At 56.7% G+C, this 23,725-nt stretch overlaps 1 protein-coding gene across 2 annotated transcripts; it reads left to right on the top strand.

Annotated features, from left to right (window-relative positions):
* The first annotated feature begins 71 nt into the window (after window positions 1–71).
* Window positions 72–23,461, top strand: MDH2 (malate dehydrogenase 2). 2 transcript variants are annotated; one of them, XM_054166454.1, is made up of 9 exons: window positions 72–187; window positions 4,757–4,925; window positions 6,384–6,467; window positions 8,480–8,589; window positions 9,560–9,685; window positions 10,262–10,339; window positions 11,035–11,134; window positions 12,028–12,179; window positions 23,287–23,461. In XM_054166454.1, the coding sequence occupies exons 1-9, from the start codon at window positions 125–127 to the stop codon at window positions 23,416–23,418; spliced, it is 1,014 nt and encodes a 337-aa protein (XP_054022429.1). In that variant the 5' UTR covers window positions 72–124; the 3' UTR covers window positions 23,419–23,461. The 2 variants fall into 2 exon arrangements, with proteins under 2 accessions (XP_054022429.1, XP_054022430.1); XM_054166455.1 differs by lacking the exon at window positions 72–187 and adding an exon at window positions 437–490.
* Window positions 23,462–23,725: the final 264 nt, after the last annotated feature.

Below are 23,725 nucleotides of genomic sequence, written 5' to 3'. Positions count from 1 at the left end.
TCTCGCGAGACTTGCTGCAGCCGGAGGGGTTGGGGAGGAAGGCGGCGAAGTATCGCGAGAGGGGAGGGCCCGTCCCGCGCAGGCGCCGCGCGCTGGAGGTCGTTGGAGTCACGGAGCTCGCGCCATGCTGTCCCGTGTCGCGCGCCCCGCTGCCGCCCTGCGCCGCGGCCTGGCCACGAGCGCCCAGGTACGGCCCCGGCCCCGGCCCCGGCCCCACCCCCCGGCCCCCGGCCCCGGCCCCGGCCCCCAGCCCCGACCCCAGCCCCCGACCCGCCCTGCGCCGCGGCCTGGCCACGAGCGCCCAGGTACGGCCCCGGCCCGGCCCCACCCCCCGGCCCCCACTCCCCGGCCCCCGGCCCCCGACCCCAGCCCCGGCCCCCACCCCCCGGCCCCCGGCCCCCGACCCCAGCCCCGGCCCCCAGCACCGGCCCCCGACCCCAGCCCCGGCCCCCAGCCCGCCCTGCGCCGCGGCCTGGCCACGAGCGCCCAGGTACGGCCCCGGCCCCCGACCCCGGCCCCAGCCCCCGGCTCCCAGCCCCAGTCCGACCCCGGCACCACTGGACCCTGGCCCTCAGCACCATCACATCTTTACCCATCACTTCCCCTGGGCAGCGTGGGCCAGGCCCTGGCAACCCTGTGGGGGATGAAATTGTTCCTCCTGACCAACCTTAACCTTCCCTGGGGCAACCTGAGGCCATTCCTTCTCAATCCTGTCTCTTGATACTGTGGAGCACAGCCCAGCTCCAGCCTGGCTCCAACCTCCTTGAATGGAGTTGTGGAGAGCCAGGAGGTCTCCCCTCAGCCTCTTGTTCTGCTGATGAACCCAAACCAGTGCTGGGCAACAGCAGGAGAGGCTTGTCTGATCCTTCTGATAATCACTCTATTGATCAGCAAGGAGGCTTTGACCTCCTGCTCTCAGCCCTGCTGTAAATGTGGGGCAGGGCAGTGACTAAAGCCAGACTTTGCTTCCCCTTGGAGAGCAAACAGAAAAGAGCTGAGGAGAGGCTGATGGAGCTCCTGGGTAGCTCCTTTCTTGCCATGGCTCCAGCTCCCTGCATGCACAGCTCCATGGCTGAGCTGTTGTGGCTTCCTCTGGTGGGGCAGGGGGATGGAGGAGGTTGTTCACAGAATCACCAAGGCTGGAAAAGACCTCAAAGGTCACCAAGTCCAAGCTGTCACCACAGACCTCATGACTAAACCATGGCTCCAAGTGCCACATCCAGTCCCCTCTTGAACACCTCCAGGGATGGGGACTCCACCACCTCCCTGGGCAGCACATCCCAATGGCTAACAACTCTCTCTGTGAAGAACTTTCTCCTCACCTCCAGCCTGAACCTCCCCTGGCACAGCTTGAGACTGTGTCCTCTTGTTCTGGTGCTGCTTGCTAGAGAAAAGAGACCAACCCCCACCTGGCTACAACCTCCCTGCAGGGAGTTGCAGAGAGCAAGAAGGTCTCCCCTGAGCCTCCTCTTCTGCAGGCTAAGCAACCCCAGCTCCCTCAGCCTCTCCTCCCAGGGCTGTGCTCCAGACCCCTCCCCAGCTTTGTTGCCCTTCTCTGGACACTTTCCAGCACCTCAACATCTTTCCTGACCTGAGGAGCCCAGAACTGGACACAGGACTCAAGGTGTGGCCTCAGCAGTGCTGAGCACAGGGCACAATGACTTCCCTGCTCCTGCTGGCCACACTCTTCCTGATGCAGGCCAGGATGCCCTTGGCCTTCTTGGCCCCCTGGGCACACTGCTGGCTCATGTTTAGGCAGCTGTCAATCAGCACCTCCAGGTTCCCTCTCTGCCTGGCTGCTCTCAGCCACTCTGACCCCAGCCTGTAGTACTGCCTGGGGTTGCTGTGGCCAAAGTGCAGCACCTGGCACTTGGATGTGTTCAATCTCCTGCCCTTGGCCTCTGCCCATCTGTGCAGCCTGGCAAGGTCCCTCTGCAGAGCTCTCCTGCCCTCTAACAGATCAACTCCTGCCCCCAGCTTGCTGTCAGCTGCACATTTGCTGATGACTGACTCCATCCCCTCCTCCAGATCATCAATGAAGATATTGAACAGGCTGGGGCCCAGCACTGAGCCCTGGGGCACACTGTGGCACCATTCACCACCACTCTGGGCTCAGCCTGCAGCCAGTTCCTGACCCAGCTCAGAGTGTTAGCAGCAGCAGCTGGGTTAGGTCCCTGCAGTAGCTTCTGGTTCTCCATCACTTGGGCAGGGAATTGCATCTGAGCATTGCTCTGGGCTTGCAGAGTCACAGACTGCATGGGGCTGGGAGGGAGCCTCCAAGGGCCTCCTGGCCAACCCTCCTGCAGGCAGCAGGGACACCCCCAGCCAGAGCAGGCTGCCCAGGGCCACACTCTCAGTCTGGTCTTGACTGTCTCCAGGGATGAGGCCTCAACCACCTCCCTGGGCAGCCTGAACCCTAACCCTAACCCTAACCCCACCCTCCCTTGTGAACTGAGCTCCAACTTGACTCTGCCCTGCTCCAGTTTCAAACCATTGCCCCTTGGCCTGGCCCCACAGCCCCTTCTGAATAGTCCCTGCCCAGCCTGCCTGGAGGTCTCCTTCAGGTACTGAAATGCTGCTCTGAGGTCTCTCCAGAGCCTTCTCTCATCCAAGCTGAGCAGCCCCAACTCTCCCAGCCTGTCCCCATAGCAGGGATCAGCCCTCTCATCATCTTTGTGGCCACTTCTAGACCCATCCAGTCCAGGTCCTTCTTGTGCTGGGGGTGCCCAGAGCTGGACAAAGTATTCCAGGTTGGTTCTACCCCAGAGCAGAGCAGAGGGGCAGGATCCCCTCTCTCTATGGCCATGCTGCTTCAGCTGCAGCCCAGGCTGCTAATTCAGGGCTCAGTGCTGGGCCCCAGCCTCTTTAACATCTTCACTGATGATCTGGAGGAGGGCATTGAGTCAGTCAGCAGCAAGTTTGCAGATGACAGCAAGCTGGGAGCAGATGTTGGTCAGTTAGAGGGCAGAAGGGCTCTGCAGAGGGACCTTGCCAGGCTGGACAGATGGGCAGAGGCCAACAGGATGGCATTCAACAAGTCCAAGTGCCAGGGGCTGCACTTTGGCCACAGCAACCCCAGGCAGAGCTACAGGCTGGGGGCAGAGTGGCTGAGAGCTGCCAAACAGAGAGGGACCTGGGGGTGCTGATTGACAGCAGCTGAACATGAGCCAGCAGTGTGCCCAGATGGCCAAGAAGGCCAAGGGCATCCTGGCCTGCAGCAGGAAGAGTGTGGCCAGCAGGAGCAGGGAAGTCCTTGTGCCCTGTGCTCAGCACTGCTGAGGCCACACCTTGAGTCCTGTGTCCAGTTCTGGGCTCCTCAGGTCAGGAAAGATGTTGAGGTGCTGGAAGGTGTCCAGAGAAGGGCAACAAAGCTGGGGAGGGGTCTGGAGCACAGCCCTGGGAGGAGAGGCTGAGGGAGCTGGGGTTGCTTAGCCTGCAGAAGAGGAGGCTCAGGGGAGACCTTCTTGCTCTCTGCAACTCCCTGCAGGGAGGCTGTAGCCAGGTGGGGGTTGGTCTCTTCTCCCAGGCAGCCAGCACCAGAACAAGAGGCCACAGTCTCAAGCTGTGCCAGGGGAGGTTTGGGCTGGAGGTGAGGAGAAAGTTCTTCCCAGAGAGAGGAATTGGCCCTTGGGATGTGCTGCCCAGGGAGGTGGTGGAGTCCCCATCCCTGCAGGTGCTCAAGAGGGGCTTGGATGTGGCACTTGGAGCCATGGGTTAGCCATGGGGTCTGTGGTGACAGCTTGGACTTGGTGATCTTTGAGGTCTCTTCCAACCTTGGGGATTCTGTGGTGCTGCTAATTGCCTTCTGGGCTGGGAGTGCTCCTTGCTGGCTCCTGTCCAGCTTCTCCCCCAGGCTGAGCAGCTCTCAGCCTATGTCCCCAGGGAGTGGTTATTGTGTTCCTTGTAGTGAAGTGTCTTGATTCCCCCCCAGGGGAAGGCACTGCCCCTGGAGAGTGGAAGTGAGAGCCAGGAGAAGGCAGCCAGGGTTTGCCTGGAGCCAGAGCTGGCTGCACAGGGCAGCAGGGGTCAGTCTCAGGCAGTGCTTCCAGCTGAAGGAAGGGATCACATCCAGAGCAGGGCCACAGAGCTGCAGCAGGCTCTGCAGAAGAGCTCTGCTGAGGAGCAGCTGAGGCACCCTGCAGGAGAGGAGGCTGAGGGAGACCTCATTGCTCTCTGCAGCTCCCTGAGAGGAGGCTGGAGCCAGGTGGGGGCTGGGCTCTGCTCCACAGCATCAAGTTACAGGAGGAGAGGAAAGCAGCCTGAGGTTGCCCCAGGGGAGGTTTAGGTTGGCCATGAGGAACAATCTCTTATCCCCTTGAGGGCTGTCCAGGCCTGGCCCAGGCTGCCCAGGGCTGTGCTGGTGGAGTCCCCATGCCTGGAGGGGTTGCAGAGCTGTGGTGCTGAGGGCCATGTGGTGCCCTGGCAGTGCTGGGCTCAGGCTTGGACTTGGTGGTGTAGGAAATGTTCTCAGCCTTCAGGGTTCTCTGCTCCCTGTGGCTGCTCTGCCTGGCTCTGCTTCCCCTTTGAGCCTCAGCTTGCAGGGGGGGGCTCTGGACCCCTCTGGACCCTGGGGGCTCAGTGGGAGGCTGGCCTGGGGACCTCTTCCCGTGGGCTCAGGCAGCCAGCTTGATAAACAGCATTGAGAAACAGGAGGGAGAGCCAAGGGAAGGTGGTGAAGTGCCCCAGGTCAGTGCTGCAGCTGCTGCCAGAGCCTCTCCTCAGCCTTCCTCCTCTTCTTCTCTTTCTCTCCCCTCAGAGCAATGCCAAGGTGGCAGTGCTGGGTGCCTCGGGGGGCATTGGGCAGCCTCTCTCCCTGCTCCTCAAGAACAGTCCCCTGGTGAGCAAGCTCAGCCTCTATGACATTGCCCACACCCCAGGGGTGGCTGCTGACCTCAGCCACATCGAGACCAGAGCCACTGTCAAAGGTACTGCTGCAGCCCCTGAGTGCTCTCACAGCACCTCCTGGGTGCCTCTGCTCTGAGAGGTGCTCCTGGGTGCCTCTGAGTGCTCTGAGAGGTGCTCCTGGGTGCCTCTGAGTGCTCTGAGAGGTCCTTTTGGGTGCTTCTGGTCTGAGAGGTGCTCCTGGGTGCCTCTGAGTGCTCTGAGAGGTGCTCCTGGGTGCCTCTGAGTGCTCTGAGAGGTGCTCCTGGGTGCCTCTGAGTGCTCTGAGAGGTGCTCCTGGGTGCCTCTGCTCTGAGAGGTGCTCCTGGGTGCCTCTGAGTGCTCTGAGAGGTGCTCCTGGGTGCCTCTGAGTGCTCTGAGAGGTGCTCCTGGGTGCCTCTGGTCTGAGAGGTGCTCCTGGGTGGCTCTGAGTGGTCTGAGAGGTGCTCCTGGGTGCCTCTGAGTGCTCTGAGAGGCGCTCCTGGGTGCCTCTGAGTGCTCTGCAAGGTCTTTTTGGTGCCTCTGGTCTGAGAGGTGCTCCTGGGTGGCTCTGAGTGCTCTGAGAGGTGCTCCTGGGTGCCTCTGAGTGCTCTGAGAGGTCCTCTTGGGTGCCTCTGAGTGGTCTGCAAGGTCCTTTTGGGTGCTTCTGGTCTGAGAGGTGCTCCTGGGTGGCTCTGAGTGCTCTGAGAGGTGCTCCTGGGTGGCTCTGAGTGCTCTGAGAGGTCCTCTTGGGTGCCTCTGAGTGGTCTGCAAGGTCCTTTTGGGTGCTTCTGGTCTGAGAGGTGCTCCTGGGTGCCTCTGAGTGCTCTGAGAGGTGCTCCTGGGTGCCTCTGAGTGGTCTGCAAGGTCTTTTTGGTGCCTCTGGTCTGAGAGGTGCTCCTGGGTGGCTCTGAGTGCTCTGAGAGGTGCTCCTGGGTGCCTCTGGTCTGAGAGGTGCTCCTGGGTGCCTCTGAGTGGTCTGAAAGGTCCTTTTGGGTACCTCTGGTCTGAGAGGTGCTTCTGGGTGGCTCTGAGTGGTCTGAGAGGTCCTTTTGGGTGCTTCTGGTCTGAGAGGTCCTCTTGGGTGCCTCTGAGTGGTCTGCAAGGTCCTTTTGGGTGCTTCTGGTCTGAGAGGTGCTCCTGGGTGGCTCTGAGTGGTCTGAGAGGTCCTTTTGGGTGTTTCTGGTCTGCAAGGTCCTCCTGGGTGCCTCTGTGTGGTCTGCAAGGTCCTTTTGGGTGTTTCTGGTCTGAGAGGTCCTCCTGGGTGCCTCTGTTCCTTTTAAGTACCTCTGAGTGGTCTGAAAGGTCCTCCTAGGTGGCTCTGAGTGGCTGTTCCCCTCCCTGAGGCCCTCAGCAAGCTGTGCTGGTGGGAGGTGTCCCTGCCCATGGCAGTGGGGGGGGTTGGAGCTCTTGCTGTGCTCCACCTGAGCCAACAGAAGCCCCTGGGTGGGATTTGTGGCACTGCAGAGTGCTGGCTGCTCAATGCCCTGCAAGCACACAACAACCTGAGTGTCTCCTTGCAGGCTTCATGGGACCTGAGCAGCTGCCTGAGTGCCTGAAGGGTTGTGATGTTGTTGTGATCCCTGCTGGAGTGCCCAGGAAACCAGGTAGGGTCTCCTCAAAAGCTCCCAGGGGCTTCACTCTGCAGCCCTGGTGCTCAGCAGAGCTGTGCTGGGGGCTTGGAGCTGCTCCCAAAGCCTCCCTGGGCTGCCAGGGCTCAGCTCATGGCACTGAGCTTGGGGGTTGGGAGCAGGCAGCTCCTTTAGGCTCTGCCTTGATTCTCCCTCTGAGCTGTGCTGGGGGCTAGGAGCTGCTCCCAAAGCCTCCCTGGGCTGTCAGGGCTCAGTTCCTGGCACTGAGCTTGGGAGCAGGCAGCTCCTTTAGGCTCTGCCTTGGATTCTCCTTCTGAGGAGGCCACAGAGATGATCAGAGGGCTGCAGAACCTCCCCTGTGGGGCCAGGCTGGGAGAGTTGGGGCTGTGCAGCCTGGAGGAGGATCCAGGGAGACCTCAGAGCAACCTTCCAGCACCTGAAGGGCTCCAGGAGAGCTGGGGAGGGACTTTGGCCAAGAGCTGGGAGTGCCAGGGTGAGGAACAATGGCTTTGAGCTGGGAGAGGAGAGACTGAGACTGGAGATGAGGAAGGAATCCTTTGCAGTGAGGCTGGGGAGAGCCTGGCACAGGTTGCCCAGGGAGGCTGTGGCTGTGCCCTGCCTGGAGGTGTTCAGGGTGAGGCCTTCTGGGGCTGAACATCTCCAGGGAGGAGGACATCTACAACCTCCCCTGGGCAACCCAGGGGAGGTTGTGGATGTCCTCCTCCCTGGAGGTGTTGAAGTCCAGGCTGGCTGAGGCCCTGAGCAAGCTGTGCTGGTGGGAGGTGTCCCTGCCCATGGCAGGGGGGGTTGGAACTGGCTGAGCTTTGAGGTCCCTTCCAACCCCAACCCATTCTGTGGGTCTGAGCTGATGCCTCTCAGCAGAACCTCCCTTGCCCTGCTGGCCACACTCTGCCCCCCAGGACCCCATTGGCCTCCTTGGCCCCCAGGGCACACTGCTGCCTCATGGGGACCTTGTTGTCCCCCAGCACTCCCAGCTCCTTCTCCTTGGAGCTGCTTCCCAGCAGGTCCCCCCTCAGCTGTCCTGCTGCAGGAGGTTGTTCCTCCCCAGGGCCAGGACCCTGCCCTTGCCCTTGCTGAGCTCCATGAGGTTCCCTGTGCCCAGCTCCGCAGCCTGGCCAGGTCTGGCTGGATGGCAGCACAGCCTGAAGGCTGTCAGCCACTGCTCCCAGCTTGGTGCCAGCAGCAGACTGCCTGAGGCTCCACTCAGTGCCTTCATCCAGGGATGAAGATGTTGACCAGGACTGGCCCCAGTGCTGGCCCCTGGGGAGCAGGGGTTAGTGCAGCTGGAGGAAATGAAAGCAGCAGCTGCTGGATCCCTGGAGCAGAGTTCTGCTTTGTCCTGGCCCAGCCCTGTGAGGAGAGGCTGAGGGAGCTGGGGTTGCTTAGCCTGCAGAAGAGGAGGCTCAGGGGAGACCTTCTTGCTCTCTCCAACTCCCTGAAGGGAGGTTGGAGCCAGGTGAGGGTTGGTCTCTTCTGCCAGGCAGCCAGCACCAGAACAAGAGGACACAGCCTCAAGCTGTGCCAGGGGAAGTTTAGGCTGGAGGGCAGGAAAAAGTTCTTCCCTGAGAGAGGAATTGGCCCTTGGGATGTGCTGCCCAGGGAGGTGGTGGAGTCCCCATCCCTGGAGGTGTTCAGGAGGGGCTTGGATGTGGCCCTTGGAGCCATGGGTTATTGTCAGGAGGTGCTGGCTGTTAGGTCACAGCTTGGACTTGCTGCTCTCTGAGCTCTTCTCCAAGCTGCTTGATTGATTCTCTGCAGCTGGCCAGGAGCCAGCCTGGAGCTGGCCAGGAGGTGAAGTCAGAGAGGCTGCAGCTCTGTGGACGGCTCAGGGTGGAAGCCTTCTGAGGCTGGAGGTGTTGAAGAGGGGATTGGATGTGGCACTTGGGAGCCATGGTTGAGTTGTCAGGAGGGGCTGGGTGCCAGGTTGGACTTGCTGCTCTGTGAGGTCCCTTCCAGGCCTGCTGTGGCTCCCTGGCTGACCCCAGTCTCCCCTGGCTGTGTTTCAGGCATGACTCGAGATGACCTCTTCAACACCAACGCCAGCATCGTTGCCACCTTGACAACTGCCTGTGCAAAGCACTGCCCAGAGGCCATGATCTGCATCATCTCCAACCCAGTAAGTGCTTCCTGGGCACCTTCCCCACTGGGCAGCAGGAACAATCCAGCCTGGGAACACTGCAGGCAGCTGGGACTTCCTCTGAGGCTTGGGCAGGATCTTGGAAGGTCTGGCAGGGAAGAACTCAGCAAGGGCAGGGTCCTGGCCCTGGGGAGGAACAACCTCCTGCAGCAGCACAGCTGAGGGGGGACCTGCTGGGAAGCAGCTCCAAGGAGAAGGAGCTGGGAGTGCTGGGGGACAACAAGGTCCCCATGAGGCAGCAATGTGCCCTGGGGGCCAAGGAGGCCAATGGGGTCCTGGGGGGCAGAGTGTGGCCAGCAGGGCAAGGGAGGTTTTCCTCACCCTCTGCTCAACCCTAGGGAGGTTACATCTGGAGTCCTGGGTCCAGTTCTGGGCTCCCCAGCTCAAGAGAGACAGAGAACTGCTGGAGAGAGTCCAGGGGAGGCTGCAGAGCTGCTGAGGGGCCTGGAGCAGCTCTGGGAGCAGCAAAGGCTGAGAGCCCTGGGGCTGAGAGCCTGCAGAAGAGCAGCCCCAGAGGGCAGCTGAGCAATGCTCAGCAAGAGCTAAAGGAGCTGTGGGGGGCAAGAGGCTGGGGCCAGACTCTGCTGAGTGGTGCCCAGGGCCAGGCCAAGGGGCAGCAAGGGGCACAGGGTGGAGCCCAGGAGGTTGGATGTGAAGAGGAGGAGAAAGTTGTTTGTTGTGAGGGTGCTGGAGGCCTGGAGCAGGCTGGCCAGAGAGGTTGTGGAGTGTCCTGGTGTGGAGAGCTTCCAACCCTCCCTGGACATTGTGGTGCTGGGCATTGTGCTGTGGGTGCCCTGCTGGAGCAGGGCTTGGCCTGGGTGAGCTCCAGAGCTCCCTTCCAGCCTCTCCCTGCTGGGTTCTGGGCTTGTGTGGCACTGTGCTGTTTGGCTGGTGTGCTGGCCCCAGCCTGAGGGTGGTTGCAGGGAGCAGCTGGCTGTTGTTGCTGCAGGTGAACTCCACCATCCCAATCACCTCAGAGGTCTTCAAGAAGCAGGGAGTCTACAACCCCAAGAAGATCTTCGGGGTCACCACGCTGGACATTGTCAGAGCCAACACCTTTGTGGCTGAGCTCAAGGTGGGTAGCAGCAGCTGGGGGTGGGGGGGGGATATGCTGTGCTGTGATCATCAGGGGGACCCTAAGTGCTTTTGGGCTCACTGCAGGCAGCCCAGAGAGCTTGGAGCTCCTGTGGGGCTGCAGGCAGGGGCAGCCATTCCCTGCTCCCTGTGCCGCCAGCAGCCTGGGGATGAGGTTTCTGCAGAGTGTGCCTCAGGAGGCTGTGACCTTTCCTTCAGCCAGCTTTGTTCCCTCTGCAAGCCATCTCTGTGCTCCCCTGAGCTCTGCTGGCCTCTGCAGCCCTGCTGGGGCCACCAGAGCAGAGGCCTGGGCTGGGGCATGGCTGCAAGCCCAGCTGCTGCTTGTCCCAGGCTGTTGGGCCACCCGGGAGGGCTGTGACAGCTTCCTGCTCCTCACAGCCCTGCTGGAGCCTGTGCTCTTCACCTGCCCTGGCAGCAGTGACATCCTGGAGTTACCCTCTGGAGCTGACTTTGCCCCTGGTGCCTCTGCCCTGGGCTGCAGATGTGCAGGAGGTGGCCTGGGAGGTTTTCCTGCTCCAAGTGCTTCAGAAGCTGGAAAGTTTCCTTCTTGCCTTAGGGCTTAGATCCAGCTCGAGTCACTGTCCCAGTGATTGGGGGCCATGCTGGGAAGACCATCATCCCTCTGATCTCTCAGGTAGGTCACAGCTGCTGTGGGTGCCCTGCTGTAGCAGGGGGAAGGGGGCTGGGCAGGGTGATCTCCAGAGGTCCCTGCCAGCCCCCAGCGTGCTGGGACTGAGTCACAGTGGGGAAAGCTCTGCTCTGAGTGGGACTGAAATACCCTCCCCAGGTCATCCTGAGGGACAAAGTGCAAGGGCTTGGGAGCAGCCCAGTGCTGAGAGGGTGCTTTGGTTAGCCAGACAGGACAGCCAGCACTGTTAGACAGGACAGACAGCTGCATCTGCTGCTGTAGGGTCAGAACCTTCCCCAGCACTGCTGGCAGCCTGCATCCTCCCTGAGGCTCTCGGCTTCCATGATGCCACGGTGACCAAGAGATTGGGTGGCTTTCTGCAGGGCCTCAGGCCTGCCACAGCTGCCTGCTGCTGAGGGCTACACAGCAGCAGCCCTGGCACAGCCCTGGGGTTGCTGGAGAGCTGTGGCTTGTCCCTGAGCCAGCAAGAGCAGGACTGGGCTCCTGCCACAGCTCTGTGGTGGCCGCTTGCAGCTGGTGGCTCTGTCACACAGGCTGAGAGCTGGGGGAGGGAAGTCCTCCTGCTGGGAGCTGTTTGAACAACTCCTGAACAGTGCAAGGAGCATCTTGTGGGTGGCAACAGCTGAATCTGAGGGGCCCTGAAGGTGCCTGAGAGTTTTAACTTCTTCCTTCCACTGCAGTGCACACCAAAAGTGGACTTCCCTCAGGATCAGCTGGTGAAGCTCACAGGGAGGATTCAAGAAGCTGGCACTGAAGTTGTCCAAGCTAAAGCAGGAGCAGGTTGGTTCTAGAGCTTGCCAGCAGCCCTTGCTGGAGCAGCTGGGTGGCTGCAGGCCCTCTGCAGCTCAGTTGGGCTTGCAGCTGGGCTGGGGGATGCTGAGCTGCTGCTGCTGCTGCTGGGCAGAGCTGCTCTGCCACGGCAGCGCTGCCTGAGCTGTGGGGCTGGGAGGGAAAGCAAAGCCACCTGAGAAGGGCTTTCCCCTCTCACCCTGAGGTGGTTCTTCCTGGCACTCTGCTCAGCCACTGGCACTGGGGCCAGTCCTGTGTCCAGCTCTGGGCTCCTCAGCTCAAGAAGGACATTGAGACACAGCCCAGGGAGGGGCAGGGAGGCTGGGGAGGGGTCTGGAGCACAGCCCTGGGAGGAGAGGCTGAGGGAGCTGGGGTTGCTTAGCCTGCAGAAGAGGAGGCTCAGGGGAGACCTTCTTGCTCTCTCCAACTCCCTGAAGGGAGGTTGGAGCCAGGTGGGGGTTGGTCTCTTCTCCCAGGCAGCCAGCACCAGAACAAGAGGCCACAGTCTCAAGCTGTGCCAGGGGAAGTTTAGGTTGGAGGTGAGGAGAAAGTTCTTCCCAGAGAGAGTTGTTGGCCCTTGGGATGTGCTGCCCAGGGAGGTGGTGGAGTCCCCATCCCTGGGGGTGCTTGTCTGTGGCCCTTGGAGCCATGGGTCAGGAGGTGCTGGCTGTTAGGTCACAGGTTGCATTTGCTGCACTCTGAGGTCTTTTCCACCCTGCTTGATTGATGCTCTGCAGCTGGCCGAGAGCCAGCCTGGAGCTGGCCAGGAGGTGAAGTCAGAGAGGCTGCAGCTCTGTGGATGGCTCAGGGTGGAAGCCTTCTGAGGCTGCAGAAGGCTCTGAGCCCTGGGAGGGGTCTGCTCTAACAGTGCTTTCATCCTGCAGGCTCTGCCACCCTGTCCATGGCCTACGCCGGGGCTCGCTTTGTCTTCTCCCTGCTGGAAGCCATCAACGGCAAGCAGGGGGTCGTGGAGTGCTCCTTTGTCAAGTCAGAGGAGACAGAGAGCCCTTACTTCTCCACACCTCTGCTGCTGGGGGTATGTGCTGGGAGTGCTGCAGCCAGGGCTGGAGCCTCCAGGCTTCCTCTGGGGGTTTCAGATCAGGGCAATCGCTGCGGTGAGCAGCAGAGCAGAGCTGCAGCTCCTGAGGGTTTGGTGTGTTGAGGGAGGCTGCAGGGCTGGGCACAGGGAGCATCATGGAGCTCAGCAAGGGCAGGGGCCTGGCCCTGGGGAGGAACAACCTCCTGCAGCAGCACAGCTGAGGGGGGACCTGCTGGGAAGCAGCTCCAAGGAGAAGGAGCTGGGAGTGCTGGGGGACAACAAGGTCCCCAGGAGGCAGCAATGTGCCCTGGGGGCCAAGAAGGCCAATGGGGTCCTGGGGGGCAGGGAGAAGAGTGTGGCCAGCAGGGCAAGGGAGGTTCTGCTGCCCCTCTGCTCTGCCCTCCTGAGGCCACATCTGGAGTGCTGGGTCCAGTTCTGGGCTCCCCAGTTCAGGAGAGACAGAGAACTGCTGGAGAGAGTCCAGGGCAGGCTGCAGAGCTGCTGAGGGGCCTGGAGCAGCTCTGGGAGCAGCAAAGGCTGAGAGCCCTGGGGCTGAGAGCCTGCAGAAGAGCAGCCCCAGAGGGGAGCTGAGCAATGCTCAGCAAGAGCTAAAGGAGCTGTGGGGGGCAAGAGGCTGGGGCCAGACTCTGCTGAGTGGTGCCCAGGGCCAGGCCAAGGGGCAGCAAGGGGCACAGAGTGGAGCCCAGGAGGTTGGATGTGAAGAGGAGGAGAAAGTTGTTTGTTGTGAGGGTGCTGGAGGCCTGGAGCAGGCTGCCCAGAGAGGTTGTGGAGTGTCCTTGTGTGGAGAGCTTCCAACCCCCCCTGGGCATTGTGGTGCTGGGCAAGCTGCTGTGGGTGCCCTGCTGGAGCAGGGCTTGGCCTGGGTGAGCTCCAGAGCTCCCTTCCAGCCCTTCCATGCTGGGGTTCTGGAGCATGTGCCTCATGCTCTGGAGGGATGCTGCTGCCTTTATCTGCTCTTAGGCTGCAGGTCAGTGAGCAGCCAGAGGTTCAGACCAGGCTTAGGAGGTCACAGCTGCCTCCAGCCAGCTCCTGCTTCCCAAGAGCTTTGCAGTCATTACCCAGAGTCAGCAGTGCTGTCTCCTCTGCTTCATCTGCTGCAGGCAAATCCCTCAGAGCTGGAGGCACAGAGGGAGCTGCAGCATGGATTAGGATTAGCAGATTGCTTTCAGGAGCTCTGCTGAGCTCAGTCAGCTGTGTGCCTTTTGTCACCTTTCCCCTCTGGCAGGGGGGGCAAATGGGGAGGCTGCAGCCCTCTGCTGGCTGCTGGGGGGCAGAGGAGGGTGGGAGCTGGCTGGTGAGGGGGTGGAGGGGGGCTGAGGGGGAAGGATTGGGATGTAGGGATGAGATCATTAACCCCTAGGGGTGCAGCTCTGGGGCAGTTTCAGACCATGGCACAGTGGCTAAGGATGGGCATGCACCAGGGGGGGAGAGATTCTCCTGCCCATGGTGGGAGGTGGCCACATCCCTGCAGGGGTTCAAGCTGGACAAGCCCTTGAGCAAGCTGTGCTGGTGGGAGGTGTCTCTGCCCATGGCAGGGGCTTGGAACTGGATGACCTCTAAGCTCCCTTCCACCCCAACCCATTCCATGGCTCTGTCAAGGAGCAGCTCTCTGCTGGGCCAGCCTCAAGCTTCATGCCTGGGAGCAGTGAATCATAGTGTCACAGTGTCAGTCAGGGTTGGAAGGGACCACAGGGATCAGCTAGTTCCAACCCCCCTGCCATGGGCAGGGACACCCCACACTAGATCAGCCTGGCCAGAGCCTCATCCAGCCTGGGCTTAAATACCTCTAGGGCTGGTGCCTCAACCACCTCCCTGCACAACCCATTCCAGGGCTTCACCACTCTCATGGGGAAGAACTTCCTCCTCACCTCCAGCCTGAATCTCCCCACCTCCAGCTTCATTCCATTCCCCCTGGTCCTAGCACTACCTGAGATCCTGAGCAGTCCCTCCCCAGCCCTCTTGTAGCCCCCTTCAGATACTGGAAGGCCACAATGAGGTCACCACTGATCCTTCTCTTCTCCAGACTGAACAGCCCCAACTCCCTCAGTCTGTCCTCACAGGAGAGCAGCTCCAGCCCTCTGCTTCTCCTCCTGGCCCTTCTCTGGACACCTTCCAGCACCTCCAGATCCCTCTTGTCCTAGGGGCTCCAGAACTGGAGGCAGTACTCCAGGTGGGGTCTCCCCAGAGCTGAGTAGAGGGGGAGAATCACCTCCCTGGCCCTGCTGGCCACACTTCTCTTGCTGCAGCCCAGGCTCTGCTTGGCTCTCTGGGCTGCAAGTGCACACTGAGAGCTCCTGTTGAGCTTCTCCTCCCCCAGCACCCCCAAGTCTCTCTCCTCAGGGCTGCTTTCCAGCCAGTCCCTGCTGTGGTAGGTTGAGAGAGGGCTTAGCTCTCCCTCCTCCACAGAGTAAGAAACCACAGCTAACTCAGTCGAAGAGCAAAAGCTATATATTTACAAGCATATATGGAAAGCAGGTTATATATAACACAATATATACAGGTATTTACAATATATACACAGAAATACACAGCAAAGACAAATAACACAACAAAAATCCCTCCCTCAGGGAGGGATCCCCTCTTTGGAACCCCCTCTCTCCCCCCCTTACCTCCCTTTTTCCCCAAAAAGGGGTTAGAGAGAGAGAAAGGCAAGTTACTAAGGAAAAGAGTTGTTAGCAAGCTTCAAAAGCCCATGCAGGATTAGTGTTTGCTTATCTGAAGGCCAAGTCCAGCAGTTCGCAGAAGAAGCAGGCAGGGAGAACAGGCTGAAACACCAAACTCCCCCAACTCCCAAACCGAACTGAACTGAGGAGAAAATTTTCCAACCGCTTCACAATCTAAAGCTGAATTTTTGTTTATCAACCAATGAAATTCGTTTAGAATATCAGAATGTTTTGGTTCTAGTACCAAAAACATTAGCCAGTGTGTTCCAGCAGTGTTTGTTCTTAAAGGCACAGCCTCAAACGACCACAGTCCACCCCTTTCTAAACAATTTCATTGGCTGTTCGTACTGTCCATCCAATCCAGAACAATATTTACAGTTCGTAAGTTAAGTTCATCGTCCATTCCGGCTATACTCAGATGTAGATGATTCAGAAGTCCAAGAAAATCCAAAATCAAGAAAATGGAAAACAGTTTGTCTCTCCGCAGACGAAGCGAAGAAAAAGGGAAACAGGGACTCAGGGACTCTCAGTTGACTCAGGGCTCTCAGGGTTCTCAGGGTTCGTGCACCGTAGATTCCTCAGGGACTCTTTCCTTTGGACGCGCTGTAGCTGTACAACATTCTGAAATTAAACTCTCTCAGCTAAAGTTAAATCTCTTTGTGGAATACACTGAATTTCACCATTCTCTTGCATTACCCAATAAGTGTGACCCGGACCTTCTGCTGAAACCACCCCTCGGACAGGTTTAGCCTCTCCTGAGGGCGAAAATACCCAAACAGTTTTACCTAACAGATTCTTTTCCCTAACAACAGGAACTCTATCACCTTCTACTTTCTGTAGCAGATCAGAATGTGCAGGTCCAGCTCGGTTCACTGAACCTCTACTGTTCACCAGCCAGGTTGCTTGTGCTAAATGTTTCTCCCAGTTTTTCAAAGATCCACCTCCCATGGCTTTGAGAGTGGTCTTCAACAAACCGTTGTAGCGTTCAATCTTCCCTGCAGCTGGTGCATAGCAAGGAATATGGAAAATCCACTCAATACCGTGCTCTTTTGCCCAGCTCTTTACAAGGTTGTTCTTGAAGTGAGTTCCGTTGTCTGACTCAATCCTCTCTGGAGTTCCGTGTCTCCACAGGATCTGTCTCTCCAGACCGAGAATGGTGTTGCGTGCAGTTGCATGTGGGACTGCGTAAGTTTCCAGCCATCCAGTGTTTGCCTCTACCATAGTAAGCACGTACTGCTTACCAGAACGAGAACGTGGTAGAGTGATGTAGTCAATCTGCCAAGCTTCACCATACCTGTATTTGGACCATCTGTCACCATACCACAAGGGCTTAATTCTCTTTGCCTGCTTAATAGCAGCACAAATGTCACAGTCATGGATGACTTGTGTGATGGCATCCATGGAAATGTCTATGGATCTGTCACGAGCCCATTGGTATGTTGCATCTCTGCCTTGATGTCCTGACGAATCGTGAGCCCACCGAGCTAAGAATATCTCACCTCGGTGTTTCCAGTCGAGATCAAGTTCAGAGTCCTTGTCTACTTGAGAAACTCTTGCAGCTAGATCTGCCTGATGGTTGTGCTGCTGTTCCTCAGTAGCTTTGCTCTTGGGAATGTGAGCATCAATGTGTCTCACTTTCACTGGAATTCTCTCGATTCGATCAGCAATGTCTTGCCACAGTTCAGCTGCCCAGATGGGTTTTCCTTTCCTCTGCCAGCCATTCTTTTTCCAGTTCTTTAGCCAACCCCATAGAGCATTGGCTACCATCCATGAGTCGGTGTAGAGATAAAGCTTTGGCCATCTCTCACGTTCAGCCACGTCGAGAGCTAGCTGGACAGCTTTTACCTCTGCAAACTGACTGGATTCTCCTTCTCCATCCTTCGCCTCTGCAACTCGGCGTGTTGGACTCCACACGGCAGACTTCCACCTTCGCTTGTTCCCGACGAGACAACAGGAACCGTCTGTGAACAAAGCATATTTCTTTTCATCATCAGAAAGGTCATTGTAAGGAGGAGCTTCCTCAGCACGAGTTACTCTCTCCTCTGGAGGTTTAGCACAGTTGGTATCTTCAGGCCAACTTGAGATCACCTCCACCAGACCAGGTCTTTCAAGATTTCCCATTCGAGCTCTCTGTGTTATCAGGGCCATCCACTTAGACCAGGTGGAATCTGTGGCATGATGTGGTGTGGAACCTTTGCCTTTGAACATCCAATTCAAAACTGGCAATCTGGGAGCTAAGAGAAGTTGTGACTCAGTTCCAATTACTTCAGAAGCTGCTTTCACTCCTTCATAGGCAGCTAGAATCTCTTTCTCTGTTGGAGTGTAATTAGCCTCTGAACCTCTGTAACCTCGACTCCAGAAACCAAGAGGTCGTCCACGTGTCTCACCTGGAGCTTTTTGCCACAAGCACCAGGTTGGACCATTGTCACCTGCAGCCGTGTACAAAATGTTCTTAATGTCTGGACCATCTCGCACAGGTCCCAGACCCACTGCTTGGACTACTTCTTGCTTTATCTGGTCAAAGGCTGCTTGTTGTTCAGGTCCCCAGTGGAAACTGTTCCTCTTTCGAGTCACATCATACAGAGGTTTCACAATCTGACTGTATCCAGGAATGTGTAGTCTCCAAAATCCCACTATCCCTAAGAAACGTAGAGTTTCTTGCTTGTTCGTGGGATTTGCCATGGTAGAGACTCTATTTACCACATCCACTGGAATGTGTCGGCGTCCATCCTGCCACTGCACTCCCAGAAACTGGATCTCTGTGGTAGGACCTTTCACTTTGTCTCTCTTGATGGCAAAACCTGCATTCAGGAGAATGTCCATGATTTTGTTACCTTTCTCGAAGACTTCCTCAGCAGTTTTACCCCAGACGATGATATCATCGATGAACTGGATGTGTTCTGGAGCACCACCTTCCTCCAGAGCATCATGGATTACTGCATGACAGATGCTGGAGCTGTGGATCCAGCCCATCGGCAGTCTGTTGAAAGTGTACTGGATTCCTCTCCAGGTGAAAGCAAACTGAGGCCTGCATTCCTCTGCTATGGGAATAGAGAAGAAGGCATTAGCAATGTCTATGGTAGCATACCATTTGGCCTCTTTGGATTCCAGCTCATACTGGAGTTCCATCATGTCTGGTACTGCTGCACTCATAGGCGGAGTTACTTCATTCAGGGCTCGGTAGTCCACTGTCAGACGCCAGTCTCCATTCGGCTTTCGCACAGGCCACACTGGACTGTTGAAAGGTGAATGAGTTTTGCTGATGACTTTCTGACTCTCCAACTGACGAATCAGATTCTGAATGGGCAACAAAGAGTCACGGTTGGTTCTGTATTGTCTGTGATGCACAGTCCGAGAAGCAACCGGCAACTTAACGTCCTGAATCTTGTGTTGTCCCACAACTGCAGATTCATCAGAAAGCTCAGGTCTAGCAGACAGCTTCAGTTTTTGTCCATCAATTTCTACAGAAGCTACTCCAAAAGCCCATTTGTAACCTTTAGGGTCTTTGAAACGCCCTTCTCTCAGAAAATCAATTCCCAAAATACAAGGTGCATCAGGTCCGGTCACAACTGTATGCTTTTTCCATTGTTTACCAGTTAAGCTTATATTAACCTCCACTTTACTTAACTCTTGAGATCCACCAGTGACTCCCAGAATAGTTATGGACTCTGATCCTTGATAATTTGATGGCAATATGGTGCACTGAGCTCCTGTGTCAACCAAGGCCCTGTACTTCTGAAAGTGTGAAGTGCCAGGCCACTGGATGTACACATCCCAATAGATTCTGTTATCTGTATTACCCCTCTCCTCCCCCTGGCGGGAGGCAGGGCACCCCTAGTTATGGGGAACATGTCCACAGGTGCAACGAGCACACTGTGCAGTGTTAGAACTGGAGCCACTGTTGGAGCTACTAGAGTTGTCCTGGGGAACTGTAGAAGTAACAGCTACCCTTCTGGTATTGCTACCTCGGGTTCTGCCACTTTGCAGTTCTCTCAGTCTCCTGAAAAGATTAGAAGTTGGTTGACCATCCCACCTGTTCATGTTCTCACCAAACTGATCACGCAGGGTAATCCAAATAGTCCTACGTGACTGCCTTGGTGGTCTGTTTTGGTTTGATCTGTTTTGGAATGACCTCCTTGGAGGATGTCTATTCCTCACAGATGAAACCTGTACCCACCTGGAGGAAGAATTGGAATCATCTCTTTGTGCCAATTGGGAGATGGTGTTTTTAAATTCATCCTTCAGCTCTTTCATGCAATTCTCCAGTTTTCCAGACAGAGTTTCAATGGCTGAAACCAAAGAAACACGTGTCATGCTATCATCCAATTGTCTCAATTGATCAGTGAATTGGCCAACCGTAAGAGGAGCTCCACCATAATTTCTTGCTACAATTCTGCTTGCCAGAATGTTTGCATAATTAGAAGGAGCAAGCTTGATGAGCTTTTTAGTAAGACCATTTCCTACAGGAACATCATCAGGATTCAGAGATTCATGTTCACCATAGAGTACCTCTCTAACAGCAAATTCTCTCAGACGCTTGATTCCCTCATCTATGGTAGTCCAGGGCTTAGGATTCCATGGAAGATCATCTCGGGAAGGGTATCTCATGAGAACTGCCATTAGAAGGCGTATCCACAGATTAACCTTACCGAGAGCCTTGCCTAGATGTCTATCTATTCCATTATCCTTTGAGAGAGTTCCTAGCTGGGCTGCTGACTTGTCTCCAACCATTAGAGCTGGAGCACCTGTATCATAACATCTACCAAGCCAAGCGAGAACTGGCTCCTTATCTGCTCTGAGATAGTCTTTTCTTACATTTCTAAGCTCCTCCCGGGGTGAAGAGCAGTCGGTTATGTCATCTTGTTGCTCTTCTGCCTCCTCTTCCTCAACTTGTGGTCCAAACAACCTTTCTGTCACTCTCTCAAGGATCCCTTTAAGCTGAGAGGCACCACCACTAGCTGCTGTCCTACCAAGAGATGCATCTCGATCCTCTGATGATCTCAATAACTCAGCTATATTTTTAAGACAGATTTTCTCTTCCTCCCCAGCAGAAGAACCTTGCTGTGCATCCCCGTCAGCTCCTGAATCAGCTTTAGTCTTACCCTTCCTTGTTGTTAAAACTGCTACTTGCTTTACTGGAGCTGTGTTTGGGTTTCCAGCTGCCTTATTATCAGAAGCTGATAAGCTTTGAGACAGATTAGCTGCTTTGGAGGACACTTCCGCTCCTGCCATGGAAGAAGGAGGAAATGACTTTGCCTCGTTAATGGTGGCTGCTGGGGACACGGGAGCCGCCATGTTTGGGGCAACTGCAGCCCCTGGCTGCTTGCCAGAATCATTAGCAGTGCTATTCAGAGCTGCCTTGCCGATTGACTTTTTAGCTTTATCTTTAACTGACACAGATTCTCCATTATCATCCTCACTGGATGTTCCTGAAACAGAGCTAGGGTGGCGTTTTCGTCTCTTAACCCTCCGTTTTATAACAAAACATGCCTTGGACACTTTTTTCTCCCGGTACAGTGCTACCAACAAATACACATTAATTATCATCATCAGCAGGACTACACACATCGAGAAAATCAGCTTTGGATCCCAGCCATCACTTAAAATTACCCTTTCACCGAGCGGAATCTTAAACTCTTTTATCTCAATAGGGAGTGTGCTAGATGTAACATTCCTGTACTTTTTAACATAAAAGAATTCCAGGCACTGATCATACAGAAGCCGAATCTTGTACTTAAACCACAAATATAATTTTTGCATTATATATTTACCTATCTTATCGATAATCATACCCAGGCAATACTTGTAGATCAATACACCAAAGACCGAGAAGAACAGACGCTCAAAAAGCCAAAACACCTTCATGTTTGCTCGTTCGACTTAAGCAAGCAATAAATCAAACTAATTTGTCAGCAAACCCCGAGTTGGGCAGCCAATAAATGTGGTAGGTTGAGAGAGGGCTTAGCTCTCCCTCCTCCACAGAGTAAGAAACCACAGCTAACTCAGTCGAAGAGCAAAAGCTATATATTTACAAGCATATATGGAAAGCAGGTTATATATAACACAATATATACAGGTATTTACAATATATACACAGAAATACACAGCAAAGACAAATAACACAACAAAAATCCCTCCCTCAGGGAGGGATCCCCTCTTTGGAACCCCCTCTCTCCCCCCCTTACCTCCCTTTTTCCCCAAAAAGGGGTTAGAGAGAGAGAAAGGCAAGTTACTAAGGAAAAGAGTTGTTAGCAAGCTTCAAAAGCCCATGCAGGATTAGTGTTTGCTTATCTGAAGGCCAAGTCCAGCAGTTCGCAGAAGAAGCAGGCAGGGAGAACAGGCTGAAACACCAAACTCCCCCAACTCCCAAACCGAACTGAACTGAGGAGAAAATTTTCCAACCGCTTCACAATCTAAAGCTGAATTTTTGTTTATCAACCAATGAAATTCGTTTAGAATATCAGAATGTTTTGGTTCTAGTACCAAAAACATTAGCCAGTGTGTTCCAGCAGTGTTTGTTCTTAAAGGCACAGCCTCAAACGACCACACCTGCCCAGCCTGGATTTGTGCCTGGGATTGCCTCAACCCAGCTGCAGGACCCTGCCCTTGGTCTTGTTGAACCTCCTGAGGTTGGCTTGTGCCCACCTCTGCAGCCTGTCCAGGTCCCTCTGGATGGATCCCTTCCCTCCAGCTGTCTGCTGCACCACACAGCTTGGTGTCAGCAGCAAACCTGCTGAGGGTGCACTCAACCCCTACTCCCTCAGTCTGTCCTCACAGCAGAGCAGCTCCAGCCCTCTGCTCCTCCTCCTGGCCCTGCTCTGGACACCTTCCAGCCCCTCCAGATCCCTCTTGCAATAGGGGCTCCAGAGCTGGAGGCAGTACTCCAGGTGGGGTCTCAGCAGAATCCCACCATGGCAGGGCTTGGGAAGGGACCTGGAGATCACCAGAGCAGCAGCATCCCCTGGGGCAGGTCCCAGAGGAGTGCCTCCAGGGCTGGGCTTGGGAAGCTCTGCAGCCAGACTGCCCAACCCCTCCGGGCAGCCTGCTCCGGGGCTCGGGAACGGAGCTGCTGCTGCTGGGGGGCCTGGGAGGGCTGCAGGGACCTGGGGCAGGCTGTGGATGTGGTCTGCCTGGCCTTCAGCAAGGCCTTTGACACCATCCCCCACAGCAAACTCCTGGCCAAGCTGGCAGCCCCTGCCTTGGACAGCAGCACTCTGAGCTGGGTTAGGAACTGGCTGGAGGCTGAGCCCAGAGAGTGGTGGTGAATGGTGCCACAGCCAGCTGGCAGCCAGGCACCAGTGGTGTCCCCCAGGGATCAGTGCTGGGCCCCATCCTCTTTAACATCTTCACTGATGGTCTGGAGGAGGGGATTGAGTCAGTCAGCAGCAAGTTTGCAGATGACACCAAGCTGGGAGCAGATGTTGGTCAGTTAGAGGGCAGAAGGGCTCTGCAGAGGGACCTTGCCAGGCTGGACAGATGGGCAGAGGCAAACAGGATGGCATTCAACAAGTCCAAGTGCCAGGGGCTGCACTTTGGCCACAGCAACCCCAGGCAGAGCAACAGGCTGGGGTCAGAGTGGCTGAGAGCTGCCAAACAGAGAGGGACCTGGGGGTGCTGGGTGACAGCAGCTGAACATGAGCCAGCAGTGTGCCCAGGGGGCCAAGAAGGCCAAGGGCATCCTGGCCTGCAGCAGGAAGAGTGTGGCCAGCAGGAGCAGGGAAGTCCTTGTGCCCTGTGCTCTGCATTGGTTAGGCCACACCTGGAGTCCTGTGTCCAGTTCTGGGCTCCTCAGGTCAGGAAAGATGTTGAGATGCTGGAAGGTGTCCAGAGAAGGGCAAGAAAGCTGGGGAGGGGTCTGGAGCACAGCCCTGGGAGGAGAGGCTGAGGGAGCTGGGGTTGCTTAGCCTGCAGAAGAGGAGGCTCAGGGGAGACCTTCTTGCTCTAACTCCCTGAAGGGAAGTTGCAGCCAGGTGGGGGTTGGTCTCTTCTGCCAGGCAGCCAGCACCAGAACAAGAGGCCACAGTCTCAAGCTGTGCCAGGGGAGGTTTAGGCTGGAGGGGAGGAGAAAGTTCTTCCCAGCAAGAGAGATTGGCCCTTGGGATGTGCTGCCCAGGGAGGTGGTGGAGTCCCCATCCCTGCAGGTGTCCAAGAGGGGACTGGATGTGGCCCTTGGTGCCATGGCTTAGTCCTGAGGTGTTGGGTGACAGCTTGGACTCGATGATCCTTGGGGTCTCTTCCAAGCTCAGTGATACTGTGAGCTGCTGCAGGCTGCAAGGGGCTCCTGAGCCTGGCTGGGAAGGGCAGGCTGGAGGTGGCAGGCTGTGTCTCCCTCTCAGCTGCCCCCCCCCCAGGCTGCTTCCTCCACTGAGCCCATCCTTCAACCCTCTTTTTTTTTAACCCTTCCTCCTCTCCCCCCTCAGAAAAACGGAATCGAGAAGAACCTGGGGATTGGCAAGATCACTCCCTTTGAAGAGAAGATGGTGGCTGAGGCCCTGCCTGAGCTGAAGGCTTCCATTAAGAAAGGAGAGGAGTTTGCCAAGAACTTCAAGTGAGGAGGAGCAGCTCCCAGCTTCCTTAATTTATTGAGGCGTTGTGCCCCCCCCTACCTCCCCCCGCGGCTCCCAGCCGGAGCTCTCCTGCCCCTGGGGGGCTGTCTGCCTCTTAGCATAATGAATGGTGCCAGTGCTGAGCCTCATCATCAATAAATGGCCTCATTTTCACCCTGTCTGAGCCGGAGTGGTCCTGCCCCTGCTTGCCTTAGGTCTCAGCAGGGGGGAAATGACCTCGGCGGGTGGCTTGGGAAAGGAAGGCTCCAGGGAGATCCTTGCAGAGGCCCTGAAGGGGGCTGCAGGGGAGGGA

This window comes from Dryobates pubescens, chromosome 13 (assembly GCF_014839835.1).
Source record: "Dryobates pubescens isolate bDryPub1 chromosome 13, bDryPub1.pri, whole genome shotgun sequence".
Lineage (NCBI taxonomy): Eukaryota > Metazoa > Chordata > Aves > Piciformes > Picidae > Dryobates > Dryobates pubescens.
This window is presented reverse-complemented; position numbering and strand designations above follow the sequence as displayed.

Excerpts from the sequence above, each read along its gene's own strand:
- MDH2 (XM_054166454.1), top strand. The coding sequence starts at position 125 with ATGCTGTCCCGTGTCGCGCGCCCCGCTGCCGCCCTGCGCCGCGGCCTG. Across the intron at positions 8,590-9,559 it reads TCTGCATCATCTCCAACCCA|GTGAACTCCACCATCCCAAT; the intron begins GTAAGTGCTTCC and ends TTGTTGCTGCAG. Across the intron at positions 12,180-23,286 it reads CCACACCTCTGCTGCTGGGG|AAAAACGGAATCGAGAAGAA; the intron begins GTATGTGCTGGG and ends CTCCCCCCTCAG.